Source organism: Symphalangus syndactylus, chromosome 6 (genome assembly GCF_028878055.3).
Source record: "Symphalangus syndactylus isolate Jambi chromosome 6, NHGRI_mSymSyn1-v2.1_pri, whole genome shotgun sequence".
Lineage (NCBI taxonomy): Eukaryota > Metazoa > Chordata > Mammalia > Primates > Hylobatidae > Symphalangus > Symphalangus syndactylus.
The window spans coordinates 50,344,080-50,356,994 of NC_072428.2; the positions used below are offsets into that span (position 1 = coordinate 50,344,080).

The following is a 12,915-nucleotide window of genomic DNA, read 5'->3' on the forward strand; positions in this document are numbered from 1 at the left end:
CATACTGATTTAATGTTTTGCTATAAAGGGAAACAAAATCCTGTCATGTGCTACAGTATGGATGAGCCTGGAGGACATTACATTAAGTGAAATAAGACAAAAAGACAAATACCACATGATCTCACTGAAATGAAGAATATGAAAAAGTTTTCTATAAAGTCTTAGACAGTAGAATGGTGGTTACCAGAGTCTGGACAGTTAGGTGGGAGGGAGAGATTGAGAGATGTTGGTCAAAAGATAAATAATTACAGTTAGATTAGAGGAGGCTGTTCAAGAGATCTATTGCACAGCATGGTGACTATAGTTAATGATGACATATTGTATTCTTGAAAAATGAAAAGAAAGTGAACGTTTAGTTGTGTTCTCACTACAAAAATGATACCTATGTGAGGTAGTGCATATGCCAATTAGCTAGATGTAAATATTCCACATTGTATATATACTTTAAAACATGTTGTACACAATAAACACATGACATTTAATCTGTCAATTAAAAACACAATAAAAGAAATCTCCAAAGGAACCTTGATGGGTAGTATTGAAAAAGACAATGAAAACTGTAACTTTGAGCTGACTCAGAAATTGAAACAAATTAAAGAAGTTCCTGTATCCAATCCAACTCAAGAGTCATGGTGCCATGTGACCAACACCAAGATTAAACTTATATCCTAAGGAAAATAAAAGGAGGAGTGTTTAGTTTCCCATAACTCTAGACCTCTGCTGTTCAATACAGCAGTCAAGAGCCATATGAGCCCTTGAGACGGTCCAAACTGCAACATGCTATAAGTGTAAAGTGCACATCTGATTTTGAAGACTCAGTGCAAAAAGAATGAATAACACAAAATAGCTCTTTCACACTTTAAAATATTGGTTACATGTTAAAGTGGTGGTCAGCAAAGCCCGAGTCCTGTTCTCTCACTCTCCTACCTGCACAGCAGGAGTTTCACCACTCACTCCACCTTCTTCACCAACTACCGGTCCCTGGGCTGCATCCAGCTGCCCAGCTATGGCAACCAGCCAGTCAGGAGTGCGGCCAGCATCTATGTAGGCGTCGGGGGCTTGGGTTCCCGGATCTCCACGTTCTGGTCCACCAGTTTCCGGATGGCTTGGGGTCCGGGGGCCTGGCCACAGGGATGACCGGGGGTCTGGCAGGAATGGGAGGCATCCAGAATGAGAAGGAGACCATGCAAAGCCTGAACGACTGCCTGGCCTCCTACCTGGACAGAGTGAGGAGCCTGGAGACTGAGAACTAGAAGCTGGAGAGCAAAATCTGGGAGCACCTGGAGAGGAAGGGACCCCAGGTCAGAGACTGGGGGCATTACTTCAAGACCTTTGAGGTCCTGAGGGCTCAGATCTTTGCAAATACTGTGGACAATGCCTGCATCGTTCTGCAGATAGACAGTGCCCATCTTGCTGCCGATGACTTTAGAATCAAGTATGAGACAGAACTGGCCATGCGCCAGTCTGTGGAAAGCAACATCCATGGGCTCCACAAGGTCATTGATGACACCAATGTCACTTGGCTGCAGCTGGAGACAGAGATCGAGGCTCTCAAGGAGGAGCTGCTCTTCATGAAGAACCATGAAGAGGAAGTAAAAGGCCTACAAGCCCAGATTGCCAGCTCTGGGTTGTCCATGGAGATAGATGCCCCCAAATCTCAGGACCTCACCAAGATCATGGCAAACATCAGACACAATATGACGAGCTGGCTGGGAAGAACCGAGAGAAGCTGGACAAATACTGGCCTCAGCAGATTGAGGAAAGCACCACAGTGGTCACACGCAGTCCACCAAGGTCGGAGCTGCTGAGATGATGCTCATGGAGCGAGATGTACAGTCCATTCTTTGGAGATAGACCTGGACTGGATGAGAAATCTGAAGGCCAGCTTAGAGAACAGCCTGAGGGAGGTGGAGGCCCGCTGTGCCCTGCAGATGGAGCAGTTCAACGGGATCCTGCTGCACCTGGAGTCGGAGCTGGTAGAGACCTGAGCAGAGAGGCAGCGCCAGGCCCAGGAGTAGGAAGCCCTGCTGAACACCAAGGTCAAGCCGGAAGCTGAGATGGCCACCTACCGCCGCCTGCTGGAAGAGAGCGAAGACTTCAGCCTTGGTTGTTGCCTTGGACAGCCCCAACTCCATGCAAACCATTCAAAAGACTACCACCCGCCAGACAGTGGACGGCAAAGTGATGTCTGAGACCGATGACACCAAAGTTCTGAGACATTAAGCCAGCAAAAGCAGAGTACCCTTTAGGGAGCAGGAGGCCCATAAAAAGTTCAGAAGTTAAAAAAAATGTTGGTTACATGTTAAAGTGATAATACTTTAGATATGCTGAGTAAAATAACATATTAAATTCAGTTTTACATGTTTTCTTTTACTTTTTAAAGATGGCTACTAAAAATTTAAAATGACCTGGTTCACATTATATTAATATTTCTCTTACAGTCATTATAGGGCTGCTACAGAGTATAGGGAAAGTTATAACATATTAGGCAAAATGGAAGGGCCAGTTTGTGTCTTCCAACCTATAAATATATCTTCTTATGTTTACACTTAATTCTCACCTTTGAGAAACAGGTTTTTACATTTTCAGAAAAGAGAGGAAAGCTGAGTCTAGGAGGGTCCAACAATCGTTAGGACAACTGCCATTGTTGATGAAAAAAATGGGTGAGGGTGGACTTCTTCAGAGTGTTAAAGAAAGAGTATCATCTTTCTAGAGATGGCTGCATTTGCTTTTTAACAGGTCTCCCACTATCTATGCTTGACCTCTTCTCATCCATTCTCATAGGATGATATTTTGTTAATGAGATTTTGATCATGTCTCAATCCTCTGCTTAAAATTCTTCATGGTGTTCCATGGCCTTTTAACATGGCCTAAAAGACCCAGCATGCTCCAGTTCCTGCTTAAACTCTAGGCTCAGTTCCTGAGTACTAAAATCGCAAATTTTAACAATCCTTTCAGGTCTTTGAAAATACTAAGGTCCCTTTCCTCCTGCTTCGCAGGTTTGTATCCTCAGCCTATCCCCACACCTCCCTTCACTTTTAACCAATTCTTATGGGCACTAACTTGAATAGGGAGGGCTTTCCTGAACTCCCCAGACTGGGAAGGTCCTATGTACTTAATATATGTCATCCCATGACTAGTGAAAACCTTTTTATCATATAGATATTTATGAACATCTAATAGACTACCTGGAATTGGTAGATACCGAATTTACCAATCTACCATCTACTTATTTATTCCCAAGGAGAATGTGGCCACTAGGTGGAGTGGGAAGCTTCACTCCACCTAGTGGAGAAGCTCTGTTACTTCAGTGGGAAGCTTGTTACTGGGTAACAGAGATGGGACCAAGGAAAAGATCTGCTTGGTGATGGAAAAATAAGATCGAGAAGGCCTCAGCCCATCTCATTGGGAACTTCCTGGGATGCACTGTTGGAGAAGCCCTATTTGTCCCACATGCACCATGGCAATGGGGTTGAGGCCCTTGGGTTTGTCACAGTCCTACAGAAGAGAGGCAAAATGCTCAACTCACCTGAGGCAGGCAGCATTTGTCTTTTTTCAGAAACATACTCTGAAGCAGAGATTTGCATGCAGGAAGTTTGTCGAGAAACATACAGGAGAACAATGATTGTCAGGGAGTGAGAGGAGCAAAATGAGGCAGAAGAAGAAATTAAACCATGATCTAGTTTTCTCAGATGACTCAGCTAACCCAATGGGACCTCTCGAGCTAGGATGACTCTTCAGTGTTGTTTAAGATTGAAGAAAGGGAGCCAATATTTTGTATTCTTATATCAGCAGTCATTGGGTGTGAACTGTGTTGGAGAAGGAAAAGTAAACTATGGTGAGGGCTCTCTCTTCGGCCAAAGGGGAGTGACTTAGTTATGAACTTCCAGCAGCCAACACCCTTAGCATCTGAAAGAATGAGCACATTGAACAACAGCATCCACTAAATAATTTAGTGGGGTCCAAGATTGTTCTGTGAGAATGAGAAGTCTGAGCTCACAGAGCAATGTGAAATTTCCCAGCTCGCTTCATGAGGTTTCCTAGCACACTGTCGGGATGTACAGGCTTACGGGTAATGACCAACATTGGACAGACACGGTCCACGTGGTTAGGTGCAGGAGCCACTCCCTGCTTGGCCTCTCTGCCCAATCACCCATCCGTGTGGGCTGTATCCTTAGCTCTGTGCCTTTCCAGCCAATCTGGGGGCTAACTTAGGCTTTGTCCAGGTTGTCTATGAGTCCTCTGGGACCTGCCAATTGGTAATAACATCTTGCTTGCCCAGTGGTGCTCACAGTCACCATCACTGCCCTGGGAAAGTATCAAGGATAAACTTTCCTTTCAGATGAAGATGACAGAAACAGTGACAAGTTGGTGCCCAGGAATTCAGCAGTGGAAAATGAGGTCAGTTTCTGGGTTTACATTTGGGGGAAGACTATGGCCAGCTGAATTCTGCCCTTCTCCGAGCCCTTGTGACAGGGGTTATTTCTCGGCTTGTGTAATGTGGCTCTCTCAATACCTCTGGTCTGACACTTCTTAGTAGTCTTAAGCTTATTTCCCTCTGAGTTAGAATAGTTGTTCCCTCCTGGCCTGACTCCTCAAACAAACTTTCTCCTCCTGGCTTCTACCATTTAGATGCTAGTAGACATGAAGGTTCTTCTATGAAATGTGACCTGTCCCTCTCTCTTGAATCTACTTGTTAACAGTGGCCTGGACTCTATGAGAGTGGGGGAAAGGGAGAGAAAAGAATGTAGATGGAGAATGATTAGGGGAGGGCTGAGAGCTAACCTGTGAGCCTGCGGACACCTACCGATGTCTTTAAGCCTTCATGGTCAGCCTGAGGCATTCACGGGGCCATTTGGCATAGTCCTAGGTGGCATCCTCACCATATGTATTGTGCATGTAGATACAGCTGATTTGCTACCTTTACCCAAGTCTTGCCGGAGCTAGTACTCATGTTTCATATCTTTGGAAAATTTTAGCTGCACAGACCTCAAGGGATGCATTTGATGTCCTCTTTGACATTCAGAGACTGCTGTGCAGCCATTCTGAATAGAAAATCCTCTTCATCTTTGTTACCCACAAGCTAGGGCAGAAGGTCATCATGGAGATTGAACTAGAGACTGTAGTGGAACCTTCTTGAATTTTCCAGAAAACTCTTCATGAAAATTCCCACACCTTCCAGAGTCTGAGAATTTTCTCCCTTTCCTGGTTCTCTCTGTGTTGCGGAGTCTCCCTCCAGGCTGACCAGAGACTTTAAAGGGCACATCATCAAAGACAGCCTGGAGACCAGGACAGTGCCCTGTGCCAGGCTTACTTTATTATCCATGTTGTGAGTGGAGCTCTGCTTCTTAATGTTTGATTTCTGTATCTTCCTCTTTTATTAGGTCATTATCATGGACTCACTCTTTCTGTGACCTCCCTCCCCTACTGTTCTATAAGTTCTTGCCTCTTCTTTTTTTCCCACTATCATAGAGTTCAGGCCACTGTTAAGAAGGAGATTGAGGAGAGAGGGATAGATCATATCCCATAGATGGAGCCTCTCTTCCTGCTAGAAGCAGTGCAGAGTACTAGGGACCAAAGGAACCCTCTTATTTCTGAACACATCCAGATTTCACCATCTTCTCTTATGGCAGAGATTCAGCAGATCTCTTTCTGCCATGAAGCACCCACAGCATCACTTAAGGTGAAGAATATCGAGGCTCAATCAGTGACACCCTCAAAAGACACGCCACTGTTTGCTACATGATTCCTATGCTTAAATTTAGCCTCTGCCTTATCACCTTCCTGTGATTCTCAGTCTTTTAAGACACTAGTACACTTATTTACTTTTTAATCTAATCATATGAGTGTTTACTTATTCAGCCAACATTACTGATTGCTGACTAGATTCTGGGTGCTTCTGGTGCTCGCCCTGGGGCTGCTGAAATAAGTAATGCAGAGTCCCTGCTCTTTAAAAACTGACGTGATGCCTGGCTTAGAGTGTGAGGTCTTACTGCAGGGACAAAGTGGTAAAGGCATTACAATAGGAAAGAAAAGGAGACATGTCATACTACCTTACAGAATTTGAGCACAACTTCATAAAAGAAGGTTGCTTGGATTGAATTAGACGAATAAGTACCAATTGAACAACATCTACTCTTTTGTAATTGTCCTCTGCTTCGTGGTTGAAGAATTAAATACAGCTTTGTCTTTAGGTTCCTGGGAATAAAGTTCTTTCTGCTTTTCCTCTAAAAATCATAGAGGGACCTCCCGTTTACTTTAATAACAATTAATTACAATTTATTTAAAAAATTCAACAGCTTTAAGAGTACAAGTGGTTTTGGTTACATGGATGAATTGTATAGTGATGAAGTCTGGGCTTTTAGTGTACCCATTACCTAAATAGTGTATAGTGTGCCCAAGAGGGGATTTTTTTTATGCCTTATCCACCTCCCACCCTCCTCTACTCTGAGTCGGAAATTAAATTAAAATAAGTTAAAAAATTAACATTTACTAAGCAGTTGTAGACTTTTACCCTAGGCTTATGAGCCAAGCAATACAAAGTAGAAGCAGGTTATACTCAGTTACATGTGTCTCTGCTTCTCTGCTTATTTATTTATTTATTTACTTATTTCAGCAGCCCCAGGGCGAGCTCCCTTTGTAGTTTGGTTTTAGCCTCACTGCTCTGCTCACACTGCTACTATTCAAGTCTTGAGTGCCTTCCACAAATGCACAGCTGTTCTCTGACTCCTTAGCTAAAAAATTAGAAATGGGCTGAAGCGTGCAATGGAAGGAGGTAGGCAAAAAAGACAATGGACTTTCTCTCTATGTGGAATGTTAAGCACTGAGAGGTGAATTTTTGTAAGATTATGAGATTCCCCTGGATGTCTCAATAAAAATGTCATTGTTATTTCAAGTTGATTCTAGAAGAAAAACAGAGAAGCCTGGGAGATATATGCCCATGTGGCATTTCAGACTTTATAGCTATCATATTAAGAGTTTTGGGGCAATATGATTGTCATCATTAATTTGTACAAAAAGAGCTCTGAGTAATCTATGGATGCACTATCCACAAGAACTAAGTCATTCTTGCCTTTTTAATCTTTACACGCACATGTGGACCACCACCCCAACAGAGAAAAATACAATTATTTCAGATTACGCCTGTCCTGTAAGACAAACATATCTACATACACATATTCAGTTTCAAGTTTTTTCTTTTAGTATTTCAAGGGTGAATCCCATGGACAAAGTTAAACACAGCATCTTGATCCTTCATGTTAACATGGGTTTGTCAAAGATACTGAATTGTTTGTTATAACATCATGATGAGAGGTAAACATATCAAAAGTTTGAAAAAGAGAAGCAGAGTCATGGAGACAAAGAAGAAAAGAAAGAAGCCTGTGATCTAATTCTCAGTCATCCTCTATTGCTAATATTAAAATAATTATAACTATAATTTGTAGACTAATCTAGATATCAAGACTTTACATACATTAATTAATATTTACAATAAACCTGTAAGATTGATGTTAGTTATAAAATAAGGAAATCAAGACTGAGAGAGTTTTAGTATCCTGCCAAGGTTTTATTCCTAGAATATGAAATGGACAAAATTTAAACTAAGTCTGTCTTCCCCCATTGCTTTTATTTATCTCACCACATTGTGAAATGTTCACGATGCTATGTTATAATTATAAAGTATAATAAGATATGTTTCTTTAAAAAAACAAACCATTAAGACACTGATAGAATTTCTAGAGATAAGTCAGAAAGTTATGGATGAACAAAGGAAGATTATAAAGTGCTCTGAACATAATCAGTATTCATCTGACACAGGCAATGAGTCCTTTGAGGGGCAACAGTGGACTTTGAATTTTGAAGGACCAATTCAGATAAAAGAATTTGGAGACAGACTACACAAAAGGCATAGGTAAGCTTGGTGTATACATGTAACTCCAAGGATGCAGGGATGGTTAGTAAAACATATGTAGAAATATATCAACTGTAAGACAAAAGTAATGCACAAAAGATAACTTTTGATAACCTTTTATACCAGTCTCAAAGTATGATTTTATTCCATGCAATAAATTCACCAAAGGATTTTAATCTTAGGAGTGATATGATGAGATCTGCATTTTAGAAAAAAACCCATGACTTCAGGGTTGAGAGTGAATTGGGAAGGTGTTTATGGCAAAGGCAGAGAGATGTTATGAAATAGTCCAGGTGAGAGAAGTTAGGTGTGAACTAAGGCAGTGATATTGGAGGTTGAGAAGAAGGAGTGGATATAAGAGGGGTTAAAATAAAGTCAACACGAATTGGTGAATGAATAAAAGGGGATGAGGATTATGAGTAAAGGCAGGTTCCAAGTTTTTAGATTGGGTTGTGTAGGTAGCTAGGGATGTAATTAAAAATTATTGCCAAAAAGTAAGTAGAACAAATTTGGGAAAAATCGGTGAAATAATCCAATGTTGAATATGTTGAGGATGTGGTGTATAGATATTCAGAAAGCAAATGGAAAAATGGATTTATATTTCAGAAGGATATTTGGGTATAGAAACATAAATTTGGAAGATATAAAAGTATATAAACAGTTAAAACCATGGGAATAAATGAAGTCAATTAAGAGATAATGTACAGAATAGGGAAGAGAGGAGAGGATGGATCCCTGGAATCAACAACGTAATGAGATAGAGAAAATGGTGGGACTGAGGCTACAGGGGGAAAAACTCTAGAGTGCCATGTCATGGAAACTGAGGGAGACTAATTTCAAAAACAACAGATTGATTTACAGTGGTCAGTAAAACCAAGAGGCTAATAAAAATAACTCTTTGAAGTTGACAGTTCCAAAATATAAGCAAGTGAATAGTAGAGTTTAAGCATCTCTCCAAAAGCAGCTTATGTTTACTCTTATCTCTAAACAAAACTAAGCCTGTATTAATTCAGACATGAGGATGTCTCACTTGTAAAAGAATTATCTCCACCAAAGGAGATTTTCTTCCCTGTAGCTAACTTTATTCCCTTTGGCTGCAGTTGAAGTCACTTTATTCTTCTCATGATGATGGTTGCCCCATTTGGACAATGTGATAATGTAGCAGGAATGCAGAAATCATGACTTTGGTTTCTTTTTTCTCTTTCCTCTCCAAGCCATTGATAATGCTCCTTAGCAATTCAAGCTGGAGGCTACCCCAGCCTTCTTTTTTCCTGGTAGGAATTCCGGGTTTAGAGGAAAGCCAGCACTGGATCGCACTGCCCCTGGGCATCCTTTACCTCCTTGCTCTAGTGGGCAATGTTACCATTCTCTTCATCATCTGGACGGACCCATCCTTTCACCAACCTATGTACCTCTTCCTGTCCATGCTAGCTGCCATCGACCTGGTTCTGGCCTCCTCCACTGCACCCAAAGCCCTTGCAGTGCTCCTGGTTCATGCCCATGAGATTGGGTACACTGTCTGCCTGATCCAGATGTTCTTCATCCATGCATTCTCCTCCATGGAGTCAGGGGTACTTGTGGCCATGGCTCTGGATCGCTATGTAGCCATTTGTCACCCCTTGCACCATTCCACGATTCTGCATCCAGGGGTCATAGGGCACATCGGAATTGTGGTGCTGGTGCGGGGATTACTACTTCTCATCCCCTTCCCCATTTTGTTGTGAAAACTTATCTTCTGCCAAGCCACCGTCATAGGCCATGCCTATTGTGAACATATGGCTGTTGTGAAACTTGCCTGCTCAGAAACCACAGTCAATCGAGCTTATGGGCTGACTGTGGCCTTGCTTGTGATTGGGCTGGATGTTCTGGCCATTGGTGTTTCCTATGCCCACATCCTCCAGGCAGTGCTGAAGGTACCAGGGAGTGAGGCCCGACTTAAGGCGTTTAGCACATGTGGATCTCATGTTTGTGTCATCCTGGTCTTCTATGTCCCTGGAATGTTCTCCTTCCTCACTCACCGCTTTGGTCACCATGTACCCCATCATGTCCATGTTCTTCTGGCTACACTGTATCTCCTCATGCCACCTGCGCTCAGTCCTCTTGTCTATGGCGTGAAGACTCAGCAGATCCGCCAGCGAGTGCTCAGAGTGTTTACACAAAAGGATTGATCTGAACATACTCTCATTGTTTCGTTCAGAGGCTTATTCTGAGGGCACAGCCAGGAGCCTATGACTGATGTAGATTACATGAATACAGACCATTTTGCAGTGAGTATTCCTTCTAGTCTTACTAGTGCCATGCTAAAGAACACCTGCAGATACTTGGCTTATCGGGATGTACCTGGATATCTGGATTTGTGAATATTTTTGCCATTGCTCTTGATTTCAACATTTCTCTACTCCTTGTGTCAGTAGGACTTGGGGATAGGAGAAATAGATGATAGCTCTGAATGTGTCATCTTTCTCGCCTTTGCCCAGTGGTAGGCCATGCAACACTGTCTGGAATTGTAAAGTCCCACCCTTTGGTTGGTTTTAGGTTTAGAGTTTCTTCAAAACCTCTAAGTTAGTGCTGGGATCCCCAGATCATTGGCTCCTGTTTACCAATAGGGTCTCTTCAAAGCAGCTGAGAAGGTCACAGTGTAAGAAAACAGCATTTATTGCAATATGGGTATTGCTTATTTATTTAAAACAAACATAAGTGGAGAAGTTATAGTAATAGGTTCTAGGAATAATAAAATATAATTTCTATTTTCAAGGAAGAAATCTGTATGTGTCTAGCAAATTTATTTTAAAAGATATCTTTTTGTATTTTTAACTTATTTATATTTATGCTTTGGATAAAGAAGGAATAAGACCAAGTACTGCATATATGTTTGTTTTATAAATATTCATTAAAAAACCCAAAAGTAACCATATAATTATTAGCATCTAATAACTATAAAATGTGCTAGATTCCAGTGTTGGTAAACATAGCTATAATAAGTAAAGCAATAAGTATAGTAGCAGTTATGGACACTTAAAAATGGGTTTCTCTTTTGGAAATAGGGCATGTAGAGTGGGGTCAATTAGATCTTCCATTTCTGTTAACAGGAACTGGGTGAAAACTTAAAAGACTACTGCTACAATTGATATACTGCAACCTGTTTGTTGATGTTGCCCTGAGATCTGGCTTAACTATTTTTGTTCCTAGAAGGTAACACATTTTGTTTAGTCATGGAAGAAGTCAAGTCATTGCTACCTTGATGTAAGATGCTCAGGTGATAAGATTTATTTTGGGATTTCATATTGGTAGGAGGGGTAGAGTTAATAGTTGGTTTTCCTAGTTTCTCTTTTCTTAGTAAATTTTACTCATAATAACTAGTACTCTGTCTGAGAGGCTTAGTATCAGGCCTTTAACTTGGCCGTTGCAAGTAGATGAATTAGGGAGGACATGTATGAGCTGTTTTTATTGCAGGAGGAATTACACATTCTAATCATCTTGACTCCCAGTGTAGGGCTTAAACTCTGGTAAATGGTCCTAGAGAAAATCAGGCTATGATGTATTACATCTATTGTAACAAACTCTCTTAACCCTAGAGAGTCTAAGCTTCATTTTGGTAGGCTACAATAAGAAGTCATTTGCTTATCTTTCCATTTAGACCACTTGCTGGTGCTTGCAAAGTGGATATGATAATAGGATCTCAGGCAGCTTTCTTGGATCACAAGACAGAAATGTGAACTGAAGATGGAAGAGTAACAATACAGAAGAGCTGTGCTCCTGACACTGTCTGGGCCACCAACCACGACTTGAACCTGAAACAGAAATAAACCTGTATCTGGGTTAAACCACCATATTTTTGGGAATCTTTATTGTAACACACCAACCTACAGCCTAAAAAGTATATGTTTTTCATCTCAGATCTTTCAAGTGGAATATGTATTCTTTTGTCTGAAGTATATCTTCTAGAATTCTCTCTTGTAAGGGTTTGCAGTTTTTGTTAGTTTAAAAATGTCTTCAATGCAGGGTTCTCTGGTAAGTCATAATTAGGAAATACAAGTGGAACCAGAGGACAAAGGAGAGACTCTTAATTACTTTCTCTTAATTCTAAATCTTTGCACCTCTTCCTACTACCTTATTCCACCTGGACATGAGGCAATTTAATTTGAAAATTCGACTCCAAGCACAATTATCCAGCCATCTGAAAGACATCTCAAAATCTCATAAATGGAACCTTAGCAGAATATAAAATGCAAAACAGTTAGTGGCTGTTTTCCAGGTTTCTGTCTAAAAAGTAGGTCACAGGCTCTTATGCAGGTTAGGCTATGGTATTTAAATACAAAAAAAGAGAGTGTTTACTACCATCCTTACATATCCATGAGGCAGGTAGTGAAACAGATTAGAACATGTTTTGTACTTTTGAAACACAATAACCCCACCCATTGCATCCATTGCTCCCAATAATCTCTGCCCAATTGTATTAGTGACCCTTCTTCCCATATGGAAAAGCAAGCAAAGGAGAGGAGAAACCGGAGAGAAGAGAGAAGTATTCACTCCCATAGGTCCCCCTTGTGGTGAGAGGAAGAAGAGTCTTCCTCAGTGGAAGTATAAAGTGTAGGGAATGAGTTTTGTTCTAATAGGCAGTATGAGGGAGTCTTCTCATCCTTTGGGTGAGGGAACTTTGGGCTTATTGCTAATGTCACATGGGGGTTTAGAAAGCCATGGGGAGCAGGGGCAGGAGTTTTGTTTTTTTTTTTTTTTTAGTGTGTGTGCAGGGTCATAGTCTCTTACCAATACAGAATTAAATTGGAAAACAGTAACAATAAGGTAGCATGAAAAGAGTTAAATGACTGGAAACTAAACTAAATACATCTCAATAACCCATGGATCAACTAAGAAATCACAGAGGAAGTCAGAAAATATTTCAAACGGATTGAAAAGTACATATAGCAAAAGTTGTGAGATGCAGCCAAAGAGAAAACAGAGAAAAATTTATACTTTAAATGCCTATATTAGAAAAGAGTAAA

General features: G+C 41.1%; 1 protein-coding gene and 1 pseudogene across 1 annotated transcript; both read left to right on the forward strand.

The window, feature by feature from the left end:
- Positions 1-945: 945 nt before the first annotated feature.
- LOC129484498 (keratin, type I cytoskeletal 18-like) lies at positions 946-2,223 on the forward strand (annotated as a pseudogene).
- A 6,867-nt stretch (positions 2,224-9,090) lies between these two features.
- LOC129484496 (olfactory receptor 52L1-like) lies at positions 9,091-10,080 on the forward strand. The gene is given in 1 exon segment (XM_055282656.1): positions 9,091-10,080. A coding segment is annotated over 1 exon segment (990 nt).
- The last annotated feature ends 2,835 nt before the right edge of the window (positions 10,081-12,915 follow it).